General features: G+C 45.6%; 1 protein-coding gene across 3 annotated transcripts in view; it reads left to right on the top strand.

Moving 5' to 3' along the window:
* Positions 1–21,847, top strand: part of CACNA1C (calcium voltage-gated channel subunit alpha1 C) — a 714,534-nt gene that overhangs the window by 504,623 nt on the left and 188,064 nt on the right. For all 3 annotated transcript variants that reach the window (XM_087442974.1, XM_087442975.1, XM_004438792.3), the window contains exons 6-8: positions 3,410–3,568; positions 10,366–10,562; positions 21,412–21,515. In XM_087442974.1, coding sequence (XP_087299100.1) covers positions 3,410–3,568; positions 10,366–10,562; positions 21,412–21,515 — 460 coding nt within the window. The remainder of the gene's footprint in view (positions 1–3,409; positions 3,569–10,365; positions 10,563–21,411; positions 21,516–21,847) is intronic.

A 21,847-nucleotide genomic window follows, 5' to 3' on the forward strand; every position in this document is an offset into this window, starting at 1 on the left:
CAGACCCCAGTTGCGAAAGCCCCAGAGCTCTGTGGGAGCAGTGGCGCTTCTCAGATTCCAGTGTTGTCACTCCTCACTGGCACCTACTGAGAGCCACCCGCCCTCAGCACCAAGCTCAGGCTTAGTGATCATGGGGAAAGGAGCCAGCAGTCCCCGTCTTCACAACACTCAGCCCAGATACAAATGTTCAAAAACCACTTAATGAGTGGCTGGCCCCGTGGCCTAGTGGTTAAGTTCGTGTGCTCCGTTTCCGTGGCCCGGGGTTCAGTTCCCCGGGCGGGGACCTACTCAAGGCTCATGAAGCCATGCTGTGGCTGAATCCCACATACAGAATAGAGGAAGATGGGCGCAGATGTTAGCTCAGCATGAACTTTCCTCAGAAAAAAACAAAACACATAATGAACATATAATTCCAAACTGAAACTAATGCTCAAAGGAAAGGAAATGGTTCCAAGAAGACATATAAGAAAGGAAACTTCTTGGGCCGGTCCAGTGGCTTAGCGGTTGAGTGTGTGCGCTCGGCTGCTGGCGGCCCGGGTTTGGATCCCGAGCGCACACCAACACACCGCTTCTCCGGCCATGCTGAGGCCTCGTCCCACATACAGCAACTAGAAGGATGTGCAGCTACGACATACAACTATCTACTGGGGCTTTGGGGAAGAAAAAAAGGAGGAGGATTGGCAATAGATGTTAGCTCAGAGCCAGTCTTCCTCAGCAAAAAGGGGAGGATTAGCACGATGTTAGCTCAGGGATGATCTCCCTCACAAAAAAAAAAAAAGGAAAGAAAGAAAGGAAACTTCTCTGGTCTGAGAGCTTGGGGAGGGATCCCAGAAGAGAGACACTTGGGCTGAGAGCCTAAGCATAAGAGAAGTAGCCGGGGAATTATGGAAAAGCATTCCCGGGCGAGGGAACAGCATGCATGACGGCCCCGTGGTGGGAGGAAGTATGGCATATTTGAGTCTAAAAGAAAAGCCGTTTGACCAGGAGTCCAGAGAGTGAGGGGCACGGGATGGGAGTGGGTGGAGCGGTGGGCAAGGCCAGACCCGACCCAGCCCATAGGGCAGAGAAAGATTCTGGTCTTTATCCAAAGAGCAGACGCTCTAGCCATGGCACAGAGGTGAGTTTCCCATCCTGTGCCTCCCACCATTTTCTTGACATCCAAGGCCGTGTCCCTGAAGGTCTGATCATTAAGGCCCCTGGTGGCCTGGGTCCCCAGATGTAGGGATCTCCCTCCCCCTTCTGTGAGTAGCACTTAGAGTGCTCTCCCCCTGAGCAGAGGCCTTGGAAAATTGCTTTGCATTTCAGTTTTCAACTTTCTCCGTGGCTTCACATACTTTAACACTAATGTGTGTACAACTTGCTAATTAATGGAATCATTGGGATCTGAAAAATCATCTTGTTCTAATGGGAGGCTGCAAAGCACTCTCATTAATTCACAGGTAAAATTATTCTAGCTTTTCTCTTATTTTCTTTTCCTCTCCCCATCTTGGCTTAATAGCTGGGGAGAATTCTTCTAATTAGCCTTGTGAAAACCACTCCACCCGATCACAGAGCCAGTGACTGCCTTGGGGTCTGGGGAGAGGTGACCCAGCTGTTGTTCGCTCAGTGCAGAGGGCGGTGGGTGAAACTCCCGATACACAGAGAACTAGAAGGATATCTGCAGCTGGGTGGGTAAGTCAGAGAGACTCTAAAAGTGCCCTGTGTGATGTGACTCAGAGGTGGGTATCCTATTTTGTGTGTCAGAGGTGGCCACAAGAAGATTCTCTGCACGACTGGCCTAGACTAAGGAAGAAAGACCTGCCCTTTCTCCTACTTCTCTCCTAGGATGTGAAGACAGTGCGTTTGCTGCTGACATAAAGCTTTCCTGGGACTGGGGGTAATCTGGGGGTGACTTGCTGGTAACCACCTTTCTGCCATTTGCAAATGAAAACTTGCAACATCCCCTTTGCAATGAGGAGCGTTCTTGATGTATTATTTATGATTGAGCTTAGAAGTAAAGGGGTCCTTCTCCCCGTAAGACAACAGTACAAGCCTACAGACCTTTGGGGTGCACTGACAAGACCCATTGCTAAACAGCTTTTTTCATTTACTCTTTTTTTTCCTGAAGAGATCTGGGTACTTTTTAAAAATTTTTTTATTGTGGTCATATACACATATCAAAACTTACCTCTTAACCATTTTTAAATGTTTAGTGGCACTAAGTATATTCACTTTGTACAACCATCACCACTATCTATCTCTAGAATTTTTTCATCTTCCCAAACTAAAATTCCATACCCATTAAACATGAATTCCTTTCAATGGTTTTTTTTCTTTCTTTTTTTTTTGTGTGTGAGGAAGATTGGCCCTGAGCTAACATCTGTTGCCAATCTTCCTCTTTTTGCTTGAGGAAGCTTCACCCTTTCTCCGTGAGCCAAGATCTGTGCCAATCTTCCTCATTTTTTTGCTTAGAAGATTAGCCCTAAGCTAACATCTGTGCCAATTTTCCTCTTTTTTTTTTGCTTGAGGAAGATTAGCCCTAAGCTAACATCCATGCCAATCTTCCTCTGTTTTGTATATGGGATGCCTGCCACAGCATGGCTTGATGAGCAGTATGTAGGTCCATGCCCAGGATCCAAACCTGCAAACCCCAGGATGCCAAAGTGGAGCTCTTGAACTTAACCACTACGCCACGGAGCCAGCCCCTCAATGGGGTTTTTGAATGAAAGGCTATAACGTTCTTCAGATTTGGGCCCTGAGGGAAGATGGCCTGGTCAGAAGTCTGTAGGAAGAGAGGTCCACTCACATAATCTAGAAAAGGTGCCTTCAGAGCTATTTCCTCCACCCTCTCACAGAGGGCTCACCACCCAGATGTATCCTGGAGGTATGAGTCAGTTTCAGCAAAGGTAGTCCCACCATCGTGGCTGCCAACAGCCAGGGTGATCCATGTTTTATAGCAGATGGGTCAGCCATAGGCTCTAGTAATCCCACCTTACACAATAAATAAGTCTTAGCATGGCTGTCTCTAGTCCAAGTGAGCTCTCACTTTACTGAGACACTGCTCTAGGATAGAAAGATGCTAGGTTGTCTCTAAGATGGGATGTTAGAAAATTGGGTAGCTCTGGATGAAACAACATGTTCTTCCCCTTGGAAGTGCAGCATCTGCCAGTCCTTTCATTTGCATGTGCCTCCAAGAGAAATTTGAAGTCAAGCCAACCTGAATTTATATCTCCACTCTGTCACTCACTGACTGTGTGACCTTGAGCCTCAGTTTCCTCATCTGAAAAATGAGGCTTGAGATGCATCACTGGTAGGGTTGCTAAGACAATTGCATGAGATCATGTCAGTATGGCATCCAAGATAGCAATTGGTCAATTAATGGAAGCTGGTGTTCTCACTGTTGTTACTGTCTATAATTTTGTCATTGTAGGTCTCCAGGTGGTTCTGAATTCCATTATCAAGGCCATGGTCCCCCTGCTGCATATCGCTCTGCTAGTGCTATTTGTCATCATCATCTACGCTATTATCGGCCTGGAGCTCTTCATGGGAAAGATGCATAAGACCTGCTACAACCAGGAGGGCATAGCAGGTAAGGGAGGACACAGAGTGGCCAGCTCTCAAGAGCCTTCGCTGTCTCGTGGCTACTTTCCGTTCAGCTGGGCATACTGCTGCCACATGACCAGTGGTGCTGGTGAGGCCCCTCCTTTCAAGTGCCCGTGTTTTCATACCATGGTTAAGTGAGAGGCAGAGATTGGTATTCTTTTTCTCTCAGTTCTAATTTTTGTTTTTACTAAAATAGATCTCTGTTAAAACAGCTAAATGCAAGCTTTGCCCAGCATTACTAAACACTGTTTAAATGGGGTGTGCAATTCAAGAAACATCACTTCGCCAACCTCACATGTTTTAAGAATCAGAACTAACCTGGTGACTGTGTGTCTCTCTGCTCCATCAGTCCTTCAGTGTGGCTTGTCATCAAAAGCCCTTTCAGGAAGGCAGCTTTGCTCTAAGCCAACAGGGTTTCCCATCACAACCCTGGGTTCTTTTCACCCTTTGGGGCTGATCCTGGCTCCTCTGCTCTTAATGTTTCCGCATCTCCATTTGTAGGCAGAATCTCCCGGCCCCCATCCCAGGGTGGGGGTGGGCGATGGGCATCAAGTCACCTCCTTCCAGCAACAAAACTTCTCTTCCCCCGGGAGGTTTAAGTCTACCTCATGACTTTTGCAGTCCATTCCTTTTCAAGACTTCTCTCTCCATGTTCCTTCCATAAATCAATGTATTTAACAAGCAATGCTGGCTCATTAAGCACTTCCCTGAGTAGGACTAGAGTTTTGGCTTGTGGGATATGCTACAAACTGCTGTCTTATGTTACTGAAATCTCAGGTTGACCTTTAAAAAAAAATTTAAACAGAAATTGACAAGGCTTTTAAACAAACATATAAAGTAGTTTAACACAAAAGCTTGTTGAAAAATTAGCCCCACTCTGGGGCCAGTCCAGTGGCGTAGTAGTTAAGTTCCTGCCCTCCACTTTGGCAGCCCGGGATTCATGGGTTTGGATCCCGGGCGTGGACCTATGCACCTCTCATCAAGCCATGCTGTGGCAGCGTCCCATATATAAAGTAGAGGAAGATTAGCACAGGTGTTAGCTCAGTGATAACCTTCCTCAAGCAAAAAGAGGAGGATTGGCAACAGATGTTAGCTCAGGGCCAATCTTCCTCACCCAAAAAATAAAAATTAAAAAAAAACCCAATGGGTTAGCAATGTTAAACTGATGTGAATTTTTTTTTCAAACAACATCTTTCCTCTTAGTTTTTGGCATCTTGGTGCAGAAAGGGGAGCATCTGGCTGACACACTAGAGGATGCGTCATTTCTCTCTGTCTGTACTGCTTCTCATTCTCATTCAACCCAGGCGTTAAATTAAATTTGACCCCTCTTGCTTTAGGGCGTGAGGAGGGACAGCATCTATACAACAAGGAATGAAATGGGTTATTTATATTCAGAAACCAGAATAGAGTAACTGGTCTGTATGATCTGGTTTGACTGGATTGATTGCCTGGGTATTTACAAGATTTCTATATCCCTGCCACATGGCCACAGTCAAAAGAAAAAACAACAAACTATAAACCAATAGTCACAGACTCACACAATTGTTTTTTACTCAGTTGATGAAGACTCTGTTTAAGAGGAGACTGTTTTTTCACTCAAGAGAGAATTTCCAAATTACTTGGGTCATAATTATATAAAATAACCTATCACGTTAAAAAAACAATAGAAGCTCTTTAAAATTGAAGCAAATAGGTCTTGCCTTTAGCTAAAATTCTGAGATTTCCAGCCTTGCTTAAAGAAATTGCAAATAGTGCAGTGAATAATATTTTCCCCTGATTTTAATTCAAATCATTCCTTTTGTTCAGTTCAATCTGTAGCTAGCCCCAAACCCATACATTTATGTTAGTTGTGTGGTTTGTTAGAGCTCTTTCTAAGACCTGCTGAAGAGCTGTTCTCCTGTTGTGTTGAAATGATCGATGACTATTTGACCCAGACTCCTCAGGCAGTCACAGGGATACCGAGTCTCAAAGACCCCCATCACTTCAGCGATGGGCGATGGTGTGGCTCTCACCAACAGCATACCAGATGGGGGAGAGTGAGATGGTAAAATTCTGCCCTACAGCCAAAGACGCAACTCTGCCTTGCAACCATATGTCTGTGCACCACTGAGCTAAGGAGAACTGCTCCCAGAACTGCACATGGTTTCTATCATCTTACGGGGAAAACAGCAAATGTGTGTTTTCAGCTGGTGGCAGGATCCTCTAAGGGCCCGTGCCAGCAAGCAACCCTGAAGATTGGTTGGAACTCTCTGGGCTTTGCTGTCAGGCCTCCAGTGGCCTCAAATGGCAAGAAAATGGTGGGCGTGATAGACAAGGAGACAGAGGATGGGAATGTCTGCTCTGTGTTGCAGCCAGATGGCCTGGTGAAAAGGCCACCTCAGGCCTGCTGAGACTTTTAGTAGCCTCCCTGCTCTTAGGAAAAAGACCAGAACTGGCCTCACCAATTGGAGTGGCCAATTTAGGACCATATTGTTGTCCATCCTTGATGATAAACAGGACCAGGAAAAGTACCTGAGGCATTGCCTGCTTCCTGCAAGAAGACACATCAGATTATCTATGTGGGGGGTTTTACCTTTACCCCCCAAGTTCAGAAGAGAAGTTGGCTCCCATCTTGAAACTACCATAGCCTGGGGAGCCAGGCTGTCAGAGGACAGACACTGAGAGAGGAGTTCTAGAGAGAGGAGGCCTGCCAGCTCCCCTGGGAAGGTGACCTCACGCTCTGTGTGGAGCCAGACTCCCTGCTGGGAAGAGGGGCCGAGGACACTTGGCTGCAGAAGCCTTTCCTCTCAACACTCTGCAATCAGAAGCTCACTTATCTCCTCATTCCTGAACCTACTATCTGATGACAAGCCAGGGACCCACTCCATTGCTCCCAAGAGAACACGATACCGCTGTCATCAGAGCCGCTTCTACCCACACAGTGACTAACACTGATGAGGAAGAAAAAATGTATAGGAATCTGGACACACTCAAGGCAGCCATAGAGTAGAAGGCCAAAAACCTGCAGTCCCATGGGTTTTGGAGAGTTTTGTGCCACCTTTGGAATGGATGATTTTTTTTTTTTTAATTTCAGACTTTGGATTGAATTACCATATTTTTTCTACAAATTTAGATTACACAAAAGTGCTTGTGAGCCCTTGTTATAATTTTTTAGTGGAATTTACATCAAATTCTTCTTTTTACACTTTGAGATTATTTCTCACACTGTGAATTTTATGTGCTTGCACATTTTAGGATACAGTGGATCTGGAGCCATGTTTCCTATAAAATCCATAAAGAAAGCTCTGGAACTGGCCAGGTGAACCATTATTCTGCCTCTAGGCTGCCCTTCCCGTCCCCGGGAGAGGCGGTGTCAGAAAAGGTGCTGTTCCCTAATCCCTGCGGCATCTGCAAGGCGCCTTCCTCATTCCTCAGCAGATCGTAGCCATATGCAAGTACCTTTTGTTTCTGGTCGTCCCATCTGTTTGATGGTGCTCCAAGCCAAGTCACTCTGAATCACTCTCCCAAACACAATAATTACCCCTGAGACTGGCAAAGAATTGGTTGGCTAAAACCTAGAAATGAAATCACTTTCAGTCTATTCACTCCTTAAAGTTGGATCCTAAAAGAGAAATGGATTTTGTCTTTGGTGATTTCTCCTTGGAACCCCTAACTGGCACTCTCCCAGGATTTTATGTTCTTCCTGGTATTAACTGCGTTTCTAAAATCTCTCCTAATCTTTGCCTCCATTATTTTACTGAAAACCTAATTTGGACTTTCCAGAATGAATCTCCCTGTCTTCACTTCTGTTTTGTTTCTTTCTCCTGCCTCGTGTTCCCACTTCCCTGCCTGGGCCTTCATGATCCTGAGGAAGAAAACCAACACATTTTCACATTCAAGCTCATTTCCCCTCACCCCCGCATGCATGTCGCGAGGACTGCTGATTTGTGTGTGCTCACATTTTTCAAGTGTTCCCTTTAATGCTTTTTATAGATACCTATTTTTACCAGATTATCATTGCTTCTTAATTGTTCTCAAATCTTTTTTGTTGTTGTTCAAGACAGATTTAAAATAGCAGAGTGGCACTTGAGCCTTTAGATAATCGTCCTCAATCTCATCCCTTTCTCTTTTATTAATGAGATCACTTCCCCTTGATGCAGTTTTCTTTTCAGCATATATATTTGTAAAAACCCAAAATGTGTTTTTCTTCCTTAAGGACACTCAGAACTCACTTTGGCAACCTTTACCTTTTCCTTATTTCTGCCCATGTCAGGTATTGAGATCACAGGGAAAGCTGTCAGATTAGCAGTTGCAATGCCAGATTAACAGCATCTTGATTGCACTAAAAAGCAGAACAGGAGAAAAGGAATGCATGTTTCCCCTTTATTTTTTCACCTTCTCTTTTCATCTTCCATATCATTCCGGCACTTTTATCACAGTGACTGAGCACATTACTCTGGAAAGCCATCATTCAAATGAGTGAGAACCTAACAGAATTTACGATCTGTTTGGCTCTTGGTTTCCAGTCTATCAACTCTCAATTTTTTAGGCGCTTGTTATCCAGTTTTTAATGTATTCTTGAGGTTTGAAACTCACTTTTTAATTTCCCTCCTTTTATAGCCTCCCATTGTTTAAACACACATCCAAATCTCCAAAGATTTCGAAATTTCAAAAGTTACAAACACTTGTGGCTCGAGTTCACCGACCAGAGCCTTCCTGGAGCCAGAAACCGAGTACGGACGTGGTGCAACACTGTCATTCCCTCCCCTGATGCCGGGGGCCAGTGAGCACCTCAGTCATCACACAAGGACTCACACAGCCTGGAGCTCCAGGCCAAGAAGAAGCAGGAAGCAGCACTATTCAAGGCAGCCCAGACCTAGAAACAGTCCAGATATCCATCAGCTGGTGAATGGGTCAACATGCAATGAAATGTACTGCTCAGCAGTAAAATGGAACAGACTGTACTGATATGTGCAACAACAGAGGTGAACCTCAAAACATTACACCAAGTGAAAGAAGAGGGACACAAAAAGCCACATATTGTATGATTCCCTTTACGTGGAATTTCTAGGGAGGCAAAGCTATAGAGACAGGAAGCAGATCGGGTTGCCAGGTTGAAACTCACTTTTTAATTTCTCTCCTTTTATAGCCTCCCATTTGCTGGGGATAGGAGCGCATTGCAAACAGGCACATGGGGATTTGTGGGTGATGGAAGTGTTTTAACATGGATTGTGGCGATGGCTGCACAACTATGTAAATTTACTAAAAATAATTAAGCTGTACATTTACATTGATGAATTGGAAAGCATGTAAATCATATTTTAATAAAGCTGTTAAAAAGAGAAAGAGGAAAAAAAAGCCAAGACGACACAATCCAGCATATATTTTCAACCATATTGCTCAACTCCATTCTCCTAAGAATTATCTCTTAGTTAAGGATTAATGTTTCTCTTTCTATCTTCCTCTTGGGAGTGAAGAGGTTGAAGCCACAAAATGAGAACAGCCAGCCAACTAATAGTCTTCAGTATGGAGGTACTGGACACTTGTGGTTGTTTTGATACATATGAAGCAAGGAAAGATCCTGGGTGACCTGTTTTCTCCAAATGAAGAGCTATAAGCAAATCTCCCTCTGGGGGCATATTTTCACTGTTGTTTGAGGTGATCATTTGTTGGAACTGAGGTCTAGTCTGTTTATTACTGTTACGTTCTACAAGCATGAAACAATGTCCTTAATTTCATGAACTTCTGAGAATTCCACACTATTATCTTCCACAGCTGGGGCCAAGACTTTCTCAGTATTTTACCGTAATGGAAATTGTTACATCAGTCAAGACTTACTTCAATTTACCAGTGATTTCCACACCAAAAATATAAACCACATCTTAACTCATTAATTTTCTAGTAGCCATTCCCGGCATGTGGAATTAGCCCAAGCACTGGCTGTAGCCACAGTAGATATGTTTCCTGAAACGGCCCTGTCCATACCTATGGAGTCCTCTCCCTGTCACCCACTGCCACTTTGTCCTGATTAGAGGTCAGAAGGTGATTCTTCTCTTCTGAAAGATATTAGTGCTGGAGAGCAAAGGGCAGTGCCACCAGGTTCCACATGACATATGTGAAGTACAGCCAGTAGTGTTTGTACTCAGGAGTTGTATGAAGACAGAGTAGTTGATCTTGTATCCTTCATCTCTATAAGGCTTCCACCATAAAGTGACTTGCATCCCTGGTAATGCATCATGTAATATGTAATGAACCCATATATAGCCAGAAAGTATTACTGGATGGAGTCTGTTGGCTAATTATGTGAAAGAATCTTCCAATCAGTATTGCCCTCACTCTAAACTTTGGTATTCCAGTGGAAGTGTCCATAGATACTTTACCACCAAAAAAAGAAAACGCAGACTTCCTGTCGTTTTCCAGAATATTTTCCACTGGAAGTGGTTACATCATCATTTTTTCTTTGGTTTGTCATTTGGCTATGATACTGACATGTTACAACAGAATGGGCAATAGCCCTACTGTCTTTGAAATCAATTACTAAGGTTAAAATACAGTTTTACAATTAGTTGAAAGTACTGACCTTCTAAATCGATGGCAGCCTAAAATGAATACCTAGTTCCTTATGTTTCACTCATGTGTGGGGAAATTCATGAAAACTGGGTCTGCATTGTTGTTGCTGTGGCTGTTTTGCCTATCTCATCAACCTCATCCTACCACTTTTCTCTCTAACTCCTCTCTTCTTCTTTTTCTGCCCATCCCTCTCCCTCCCCGCTACTTCCTTCTCTTTTTCCCTGGTCATTTGAGATGTTCCAGCAGAAGACGATCCTTCCCCTTGTGCTCTGGAGACAGGCCACGGGCGGCAGTGCCAGAACGGCACTGTGTGCAGGCCCGGGTGGGATGGGCCCAAGCATGGCATCACCAACTTTGACAATTTTGCCTTCGCCATGCTGACGGTGTTCCAGTGCATCACCATGGAGGGCTGGACTGACGTGCTGTACTGGGTACGTAGCTTGGGATGGGCAGAGGAAGGGAGTCCAGAAGACTGCGAGCCTTTCCTTGACACCTCCCTTTTCCATCTTCCCCATGATTTTGTGGCCCCATACACACCTGGATGGAATGGTTGACGAGAGTCTTTGATTTATTCCAGGTCTTGCCTGAGAAACAAAGCATGAAAGGTTAACCCAATGAGTCTCCCTCTCTACCCACCAGCCTAAGAGAATTGTCATCTTTCAGTTTGTCCTGCCGTAGTGAGAAACACTGGCATGCCGCCAATGCTCTGTGAATGAGCTGACCAAGCCTGACACAAGATTCTATTCAACCCCTCTTCCCACTGTAGGGTTCCTTCTGTTCTTATCCTTGTCTTGCCTCTCTCCCCAAAAGAGAGCTAGAGGGCACAGTTATTAATTTCTAGGGCTAAAGAGAAAAGCCAGGCCTGGTCTACTAAAAAGAAACCATTTTTATTGAATTTTGTAGCATTATGGCATGCTATTACATTTTTATTTCTCATGTTAATCTTACTTCATCATTACACAGTCCATCAGACAAGTACATTGGCATCATTTTCACTGCTGACAAAACACTCTGCTGGTTATGTGATGCATATTTAGAAATACCACTTCTTAAGTGTCAACCAATCAACAGTAAATCTTCCTTTACTTTAAAGATGCCCCTTCTGTTATCCAGCAGCCAACAGTACTTTGCCAATCTTTGAGCCGTTGAAATGCCAGATTTATATACAGCCTGTCCCACAGGCAAATACACATACCATATTTGAGCTGTCTCCATTCTGGCAGAGTCAAGTCCATTATTTGTGAAAACTGCAGAAAATATAATTCTTTGTAGTGTCTCCTACTTCAGCATGAGAAATGACTTGCCAGAATCCAGCGTTGTTCTCCAGCATTTGGGTGAGAAATGCTTGTTGCTGGTCGTGAAAATACCATCTCACTCAGAATTTTGCAAATAGTCAAATTTATTTGGCCATCCTGAAAACAATGTAAGAGACTGCTGAGGGAACAGTGTCTACACACTAAAGCAGGGAAGAGTGAGAGGGAAGTGAATGCCTTCCCATCAAGCAGAGCTGCCAGAGAGAAAGGAGCTAATGCCAAGAGAGGGGTTGACTTCTTCTTGAATCAGAAGAGTTTTGTAACAGCACAGAGATGTGATACAGGGTATTGTATCTTCTAAGTTTTTTATAAGCACCATGTCCTATTGATTCAAAGACCCTCTTTTCCCAGTTTTTACCTTATGGTTGACATCCTAAAACCCAGTGTTGCTATGAAATTTGTACCTCTCTGCAAATGACTACTTGAAACTTGCCTGAATTGAACTCATTATACTTAGGCAAATTTATTTCATTTAGCAAAGCTGATGAAATTCCCAAGTGGCCCTAACTCGTCCTTCTACCTTGGGTGGATCCCTCTGGCTAGCCAAGGACAGAAACATCCTTCTGAAAATGGGCAGTCTCTGCCTATGGGCCATAGAACATGTGATTCTATAGAACTGTGCTTTGGAGCCTCAGCTCATGAGCTTCAAACTCATGCCTTAAGTTGCTATGGAAACGCCTTCCATGGCAGCAAATTGAGGGCAGGGTGGCAGTGGGTGGGTGGGTGTGGGGTTGGAGGGAATGGGTATAATTTACTTTGCTGATGGCCCTGCTGTATTTTTGTGATCTTCCTTCATCCCTCCCTCCCTCTCCCCCACCACAAATCATTGATACCCCACCAGGCAGATGTGACCCAAAGAAATACTGCCACAATGACAGAGTGGGGAATGAGAAGAAGCACACAACTGCAACTACCAATTTTCGGCAGCTGTGTTGTGCTTTCTCCCCTGGGGTGTGTGTAATAGAGCTCAGGCTGGGAATGGAAAAAGTGTCAGAGGTGAAGGAACAGTCCCAGGCTCGTGGGACATGCCTTTCTCTGATTTTCCCAGCACCTTTCTGAAATGGCCACACCCACACCCACACCCCTAAAGCTGAAACAGAGCCTCATACTTTGGTATTCATGATGGTATTCATGATGGAAGCACCTCCCAGCCCAATGCTCCTGCTTTCAGACAGTTTCTCTAATTGCTTTGACCTTTCTACGGCCATTTCTTCCTTTCTTCCTTCTTCCTCCCTATCCCTCTTGTTTCCTCCCCCTTCAGCATTCCTCCTCCTTGCCTCTAGGCCTGTATCTCTAAACCCACAGACTCTCAAATCTCAAAGTGTTTTAGCATAAAATATGAAGCTTTCTAAATATGAAGATGCCCAGACTTCCCTCCAAGTCATTGAATTAGAAGTTCCAAAGTTAGGTCCCAGTATCTGCATTTTGAAAAAGCTCCCCAGGAGATTCTGATGCCCAAGCTGGTGTTTGAAAACCCCTAGAAGTCTAAAGTATTGAATCTGCATGGTGCTGCTTTGATGCTGCTGGATTTGAACCAGTCTAGAGAGAGTTTCCATGGAAATTGGGGAAATGGGGTCTTCCACTCAGAAGAATGCATTTGCCTTCAAGTCCAAGGGGCAAGTCTAATGAACATGGGAAAGATGGATCAAGATTTTCAAGTATAGCAATGAATGGAAACCCCAGAGCTGGCTTCATTCTGAACTACCAAATGGCTAGTTAGATGTTCCTGGGGAGAGAATAGATCATAAAAGTGCTAAAGAAGCACTTGATTCAATCACTAGATATCGCCTGGGATAGAAGGGACCAGGGAGGTCCCCAGTAGCAAATGGTTCACACCTGCCTCTTACCGTGGGTGATACTGAGTCTATTTCTTTTTTTCTCTGACATCCATTATTTCATCCCATTATTGTTATTTTGAAGAGTTAGTGGACTAAAAGAAAAATCAAACTTGGTCAAGTAATACTTGAACATTTCCTCAGCTATTAAAGCCATTGGCCATGCATTGGGTCGAGGCCCCAACTAGCTGAACAATTTGCTTAAAACATTTCTTTTACCTAGTGCCCTGTTCCAGAAGTCTGCAGATGACAGGGTAAGGGGTGGAGACACTGGGGATTTGGAAACTAAGCCAGAACTCAGGTTTGAGGTGTGGTTTCCTTGGGAAATGGCTTCTTAAGCCAAGTCTCTTCATTTACTATCAGAGTGTCCATGCCTCTTAAAAAACAGGGGGAGAGGTGATCAAATAAAAAGGGTTGGCTTTCTTTAGAAGCAGTGACGCACCAAGAGAGGGAAGAATCCAGTGTTGTATGACATTACCATTGGTTTCTATTTCTCCTTTCAGATTTTGTTTTAACCAAACATCCCTAGCCTGCTGTGTATAATTTAAGACTACTTGTCTTATATGGTTGTGGCATGTGCCTTCTTGAAGATGTAAGAGGCTGTTAAATCAAGATGATCTTTAGGATTCTCAGATGTGATCTGAGAACTAGGGTCAGTTTGAAACTCTGAGCATTATCCCTTCCACATTGTAGCCAGATCACAACATCAGTTAAGTATCTGTTCAGTGCTGACTTTGTGCCCAGCACTTGAGATAGCCCCATGCTCATGGGAAACAGAATAACACAGCACTGAACCAGGGTTTGAACACCTGGAGAAGGTTGCATGTGAGAATGGTGGGAACAGGAGGCAGCAGTTAGAGTAGGCACATACAAGAATGCATGTTTCTAGCTCTTTAGAAATCTAGATGCCTGGATAATTCCTCATCAAGAGGGTTCTGTTGACCTCTGCTCACCCGGTGCCCTTCTGATCCAGGGCCCCCGGGAATGCTGCATCCTGTGCAGCACAGTAAAAGCACCCTGGTCTGTGTTGTCATGGACTCGCACCTCTCCCCACCCTACCACCAACATACTGGGGTCACTTTCCTGACACCACCCATTGCCCCCCAGTTAGTTTCTCCATGATCAGTTCTTCTACTGATTTTTAAAAAACAGAAATTCAGCTTAAAAATAAGATTAGAAAGAATACTTAATGATAAATCACATAAAGAAAGATTTTCAGAATCACAAATAGTGTCTTCTATGGTATCTGGATTAGTTTTGGTTCAGCAGGAGAGCTTGGGAACAAAAGTCTAATGTTTTAACCTTTCATAAGTAAGTTGTCAGCTCCACATTTTGTCTTGTCACCCTACTTACATGTCTGGACATGCTGAAAAGATATTTCTACTAAACTCACACACACACACACACACACACACACACACACACACACGACAGCCCCTCGTCTCTGGTCATGGTGCTGCTGAAATAGCCCTTGTTTATGGCAAAGTCTTTTGCATCGAAGCAGATTGAATTCAGGTTTTATGCTATTTTTTCCCCACTCCATCTTTTCTTCAAAAAGCCACCTCTTTTCACTACAGAATATAGAAAATGAGTCTCTGAAGGCGTCAAGAAAGCAGAAATGGTGGAGCTGAATTCTACTGATGACCTAATAGTCATTCTAAGTGAAGAGCTGAGAAAAATCCTCAAGTAATCCAGAGACAGTCGCCTGAGCTCTGTCTCTGATCAGAGTAGAGAAAGTGGTAGGTCCCACATAGAACCCTGTGGTTCTTAACTTTTAATCTGCATTAGCCACCTAATATCTGTGCTGCTTTAAACAGAATCTGTTATCTAAACAATAGACTAGTGGTTTATAAACATATTAAGAATAGCATCTCTCAAAGCTATTATTTATTGACTTATTAGGTTTTATTTTATTCATTTTTCTGGTATTAGATGAGTTCTTATTATTCAGTAATTCAACTTAACAAACATTTATTGAGCAGTTACCGTGCTCCAGGACTGAGTGGGGACTGGGGTGGGGACGGGAGAAGAAGCTCCTGCCCTCAAGGAGTTTAGGAGCTAATTGAAGAGCGAGGGACACACGGAAACCTGACTCAGCAACCCGGGCAGCACAGTCCATGACAGCGGGAGAGCTCCACGTGGCGCAGAATCCCTCAGGAGGAACGAGATCTCGCTGGCCTTGGGGAGCAAGAGCAACGGCTCCCCCACCCTGGGAAAGGAGGCTTTATAACCAACCATTCGGGAGATGGAGAGAACTGTGTTTTAGATTCTTTCAACAGACACAAGGAACAGCTTGGCCTCCCCAAAGTGTTCTCATCTGAGGTGTCTGAAAGGCCACCTGCCCTGAGGTGCAGTCCCAGGCATCAGACTCGATGGCCCCCACACCTGGTGGCTGCCCAGGACAAATTTTTAAAACAGGTCGAGGAAGTAATTTTGTTGACTTGGCTCCTTGTCAGGAGCCTGTTGATGTCTTCCCACACACACACCTTTACTTGTGCCCCGAGGCACTCACATGCGCAGCAATAAGCTGGGGCAGGGGTGGAAAAGAGTCAGGTGAAATCTGTTCTCTGACTTGCTGCTCACTCAGTGACCTGTGGATGGACACTCCGTGTCCCAGCAAGCACGGTGACAAAGGTCATGAGCAATCAGATTTATCGAGCCATCGCCCTGGGCACTGGTACTCATGGCAGCAGCAAACCCTGTCCTCTAATGACACTGTGTGTAAAGCACTGTGACTTTTATGGGTTTACACCTCCTGCCTTCCTTGGCATTCGTGACAGCCTCTCTTGGCATTTGTTGAAACTATTTAGTCTTTTTTAGATCCACGGTGCCTGTGCCACAAGCCTTCCGGGAGAAAGTGCCACAACTTGAAAACTCATGGAAGTCAGCTAGGCTCGCGAGTGGCCTGAGGGATACGGGCCAGGAGGTGCTGTTCCTCCTATTTTTTCTTCTTGGGGAAAAATGTATGTTGGATCTGAAGGTTTAAGGTTGGGGCTCCCCTCAAGGAATTAGACATCGGTTTCAGAAGGGTCTTCTGTATCTTTCATCCCTTTGCTCTGTCCACAGATTCCAGGAATAGTAAGGTATGTGTTTCAGCAAAGGTTGGGGTCATCCGGTTAGTTCTTGGGCCTGGAGACCCCAAGTGCTGCAGATGGTGGACATCGAGATGCCTCTCTATGTGCCTTCCTTAGGAAAGTCAAAAAGCTTCCCTTATTGTAGGCCTAAGAAACATCTAGCTTGAATGGTTTGAGAAGATCTATCCTTTTTTCACCTCTAAATAAGGGTGGCAGCAATCTGGGTCACTTTTTAAAAATATGACTTTATGTATCTTTCTCTTCTTAATAGCTCCATTCCAGCTGATTTAAGACATCAATCTCATCACTCCAGGCATTGCCCTACTTCAGAGCCATGCAGCATTGTATGCTCTCTGCCCAGTCTGCCCCCAAAAGTAGGTGGCCTAGAATAAAGAGGAGAAAGTAAGAAAGAAAACAAAAGGGGCACTTTCCTTTCAGGACAGAGCAGACAGACCAGAAAATCACCCTCTGGTGGCTGCTGAGCATTGCTCTCTCATGAGGGAGTAATGGGGATCTTAGGACCACCTTGGAAGCTTGTTAATCTCTCATATGTCCTCTTACTCCCTACCCCTCACCTGCTATTCCCCATATTGAACCTCTGAGAGAACTAGCCCACAGCCAAGGAAGAGACCAAAGTAGAAACACAAGGAAACAAGGGAGAGGTAGAGACCATGATTTTCCTGGACATGGTCCTGGCTATTCATGAGATATCTATGGGTCATGAGGTTATCAGTGGGTCATGAGGTTACCATGAGGATATCTATGGGTCATGAGGTCTATAGCTCCATCCATTTGAGGTCCTTAATAATGCCGGAAGTCACTCACCTCGTGTGTGGCACAGAGGAAAGGACACCCAAACAAGGACCCAAAGAAATCTTGGTGGCTCATGGGTCAGAAATGTGTGGCCTGGAGGACTGTGTTTTCTGTAAGGTTAAATGTTCACAAAATTTAGGGGGTATGAGGAACCAGTCAGCAGAGATTTCATTTCAGGGAGGTTGATTGAGTGCCAACCAGCCCTCTCTCCCACTCACCATCTGCCTGTTCCATGAGAGTGACCTGTGGCGAGCGCATCATCGCCTCCTAGAACTGTCTCTTCCCAGCTGTTCTGAGGAAGGTGAGGAGGTCTGTGACCCAGAGTGGAGCAAAGGACCTCGGTCAGAACAGACCCCATCTGCTGCTCTTGATCCCCTAACCACACTTGGGGAAAGTGCTTCCCTGGGGTTAGCACAGAATAAGCCGGTTGGTCAGGAACACAGGGTGGGTGCACCCGTGAGGTTGCATGCAGAGTGCTGTGTATGTGCCTCTTCTCTGTTGAGAGTCGATAGTTTTTATCGGCTCTTCCTGACCTGCCCGCCCTCCCAAAAAAGTCAAGAAGCACTAATTTAGGGAAGAGGAAGGGACTTCATTGGCAGGATTTAATCTGAGAGGAAAAGCTAGAAGGACACTCAAAGGCTTCACATGACTTTGGATCCAGGTTTCCGTAGGAGCCTCCTCACAGATGCCTTCTCCTGTCTCAGGGCTGTTTCCAACTCCATTGCTTTCACTGCGGCACAGAACACAACGTCTCACACATAGTGGGCTCTCAGTAAATGCTTGATGAACAAACGTGAACTCTTAACGTGACTGCTGCTGAGAATAATGAAAGGCTTATGTCACAGTTCCCCTAATAAAATGTGACATACAGACCCTGGTATCCATGACCATCGTCACGTCATCACGTGGCCCGTGGTTGGCTCGCTGGCTGTGGCTCCTGCGCCTTTCTCCTCCCTGACCTCATTTCACCAGCCCTCCTTGTCCTGTGCACTTTTGGCGTTCTCCTCCTGGTAGTGAAGACGTTTACTGGACTTCCCTCTGCTGGTCTGGCCTCCTCTCAGCCTTAGTTCAGACCGTCACCTTCTGGTTAGAGGAGGCGCCCAGGCTGCCTGTGGTGGGGGCAGGGTCTGGCACTCACAGCCCTCTCTGCCCGGCCTCGCCTAACGGCTGCTGTCTTGCTGGGTGTTTCAGTACTCAGCCACAGGGAAAATCCTCCATCCCAGAGCCAGGATGGCTTTACAGCTGCAGGCTCTATTTTTAACAATTGCCAAGTTCCTAGGAAACCCGCATTCCTATCACAGAGTCACACAACCTCTGGCCTCCTCCCGGCCCCTGCACTCCTGTTGTCTCAGTGGCCCCAGGGTGCCACATTCACCCAGCCCTGCCTGCGTCTCTCCAGCCTTACATGGCCACTCTTCCCCTTGTGCTTCTGTAACCCCACATGTTCACTCCTGCCACTGCCTCTACCACCTGGCATTGCGGTCACCTTTTACTTACCTGTCCCCGCTACTAGCAAGGCTTCCTATTTACAGCACAGTAGCCTGGCACATATCAAGTTTATTCATTCACTCAACAAACATTTACTGAGTCCCTGCCATGTGCAAGGCACTGTTCCAGGCACTTGGGACAAACCAGGGAACAAAACAGACCAAGATGCCTGTCCTTGTGGAGCTCACGCTCTAGCATGGAAGACAAACAACACATAAGAAATGAGTCAATTACGCAGTCAGAGAGTGATCCATGCCATGTCAGAAACAGAGCAGGGTCTGTGAGAGTGGGAGGCTCAACGAACGCAGGTTCACTCGAGTTTAATCATGACAGAGTTAAGTGGACATATGCTGGGAACTCTTCTTTTACTCATGGACTCGGTTCAAACCAGTGATCCCCAAGCCCTTGACATGGTTTCTGTAGTCTGCACTGTGACTACATTTGGTAGATCCCTCTAACTAAGATGTACTAACCCCAGATAAATATTAACAGATTTGGGAAGGAATATTGGGATGTCACACTTCAGACCAGTCAGACCAGTAGGTCTCTGTACTTCTCAGTCTTTTTTATTCACTGCACACAGAGAACATAATATTTGTCCAGCATCCTTACGTACATGGATAAGGTTTCTCGGAGCCTGAGAAGCCCTGAGGGCTGAGGGCGGTACTATCCCAGCACACCTGTAACTTATTTGAGGCAACTGGTGGTAGTCAGCCAACTTCAGCATGCTTTAGAATCACCTGGGTGATTAATATGCAGCGTTATGAGGCTCACTGAGCTCTTGGAGAGAGGCCCAGGAATCTGCTTTGTTAACAATTCTCCCAGATGATTCTGATGCTGGTGGTCTTTGGACCACACTTTGAGGAACACTGCTGTGCAATGTAGCAGAGGTATGTGATGAATCACAATACTTGTCATGTTGTTATATTTTGTAAGTTGGGAGCCATGGAGACAATGATGTAAATCAGTGGTTCTCAAACTTTAGCATGCATCAGACTCACCTGTAAAACATGGGTTATTGGGCCCACCCCCAGAGTTTCAGGGTGGAGCCTGTGTATGTGCATTTCTAAACCAGTTGCCAGATGATGCTGGTGCTGCTGATCCACAGGACCACACTCTGAGAACCACTGATGTAAATCATTCAGGAAGCTTGTGTACTTAAGAATTTGGATTCCTGGAAGCTAATTTCACAAGGACAGAGTTAGGGATTATTTTAGGACGATAAGACTAAACCCTGTCTAGTCTAGTCAGAAAGCATTGAAAGAAATAGATTTGAGAAACTAAATCAGAATAAATTTCCTGTTTGATAAAAATGCTGCTGTGTGACTTAACATCATCTTCACAGCTACCCTCTAGCCAGTGCTGTGCTGGTAAATGTTTAACAGCCGGTCCTTAGGGGCAAAGGGTAGAAGGAGGCTGACGTGTATCGTTTGCTAATTTCTGTCCACCATGGCCAATTTCAAGCTGCCATCATGAAATCACTGAACATAGAGTTGGGAATTGACGCATGGTGGCTCTGCAAAGCCCATAGGAGCCAGCTCCAGCACATATTAAGTTCATTCATTCACTCAACAAACATTTACTGAGTACTTTCCACGTGCAAGGCACTGCCTCCAACTACTCCAGGGGCTTGCAGCCTTTCACGGAGCGTCTCCATTACCCAGTTAGTTACAGGCCACAGTTTCCAGGTTAAGGATTGTTTACATCCAGGCTTGGTTGCAGGCTCAGGAACTGTTCTCTGAATACATAAGCCAACAGTCTGTCCTTCCTGGCCTGTGGCCTGCGGTGCCTGTGAGCACTGGAATTTCGCCTCTAAACTCTGCCCAGCTCAGGTCCAAGTGGCAAGCCCCTTAGGAAGGTCTCCTTCCCCACACATCCTGGAAAGTTCCAGATCTCCGGCTCTATCAGTAAGAGCTGAGGCACTTTCCACACCAAGGTCAGGGTGCCTCGGGGTGCAGTGGAAGATTTAATGGCCACATAAACCCAACCGAGCTAAAACCATCCCATGCTGAAGATATTATTTTTTGAAGTGACCCACCTTATTAGAAAAGTAGATAGAAAACATTGAGGAAACTTTTCTGTTGCAGCAAATAAAACAACAGAGAGAGCCAGACAAGGTTCCTCTGGAGGCAGAGCCTGCAAAGGTCCCTTCCAGTTCAGATCAAGGTCGTGGGGATGTATTTTGAGTATAAATGATGCCGGAGGTAACAATGCATCCTCGTCCACACAGACAAAGCCAAGTTCAGCCCCCTTTGTTTCCTCCAGATTCTGTTCACACCCCTTTCTATCTGCCTCCTCACTTGAATTCAATTCTGTTTTCTCTCTTTCCTAACTTTCCTTCGTCTTTCCAGATGCAGGACGCTATGGGCTATGAGTTACCCTGGGTGTATTTTGTCAGTCTGGTCATCTTTGGATCCTTTTTCGTTCTAAATCTGGTTCTCGGTGTGTTGAGCGGGTAAGCTGACCATTTCTATGTCCTCTTTACAAGGCAGCCGAGCAAGGTCCCAGGTTCCACTGTGTCCATCGCCAGGATCCTCAGGGATAGGACCCTAATGGGCCCAGGAAAATCAGGAAAAACAGTCTTTATTCAACCACAAACTCTGACCCATTGGCTGGGCAGGCTATTTGGCCTCCGATTTGCACCTAGAGGGTCCGGGTCCCGGCGCCGCTTGAGTCAGTGTCTGGGAGCCGGCGGTGGGCACTTGGCCGTGCTCGGCTGCTGAGTGTGCGGCACTAACTATCATTCCGTTCTTCCAGGTCAATGATGCCGTAGGAAGGGACTGGCCCTGGATCTATTTTGTTACACTAATCATCATAGGGTCATTTTTTGTACTTAACTTGGTTCTCGGTGTTCTTAGCGGGTAAGCAGGACCAAGGAAAAAGGTCTTGATTTTTCCATTTATTTTATTTACTCTTTCTGCTATTCCTGGCTTTATTCTTTTTCTGGCTCTGATGAACCTGGGATGAGAGGCCACCTCAGGAGCCTTAAAGTGAATGTCCTTGGCCTGGCTGGGCAGAGGGTCACATGGACAAGAATGAATCCATTGGTTCGGGCTTCACCAAGAGATACCTAGGCCCACCTGTCTCCTGCCAGCTCATCCAACCCCTCCTGCCCCCAAGCGGCTGTTCAGGTAGGCAGGGTGCCTCTCCTTGTACCTGAGGAGCAGCATGGCGAGACCCTTGAGAGGGAAGG

The sequence above is a fragment of the Ceratotherium simum genome, chromosome 17 (genome assembly GCF_057802395.1).
Source record: "Ceratotherium simum simum isolate JZ-2026a chromosome 17, ASM5780239v1, whole genome shotgun sequence".
Taxonomy (NCBI): domain Eukaryota; kingdom Metazoa; phylum Chordata; class Mammalia; order Perissodactyla; family Rhinocerotidae; genus Ceratotherium; species Ceratotherium simum.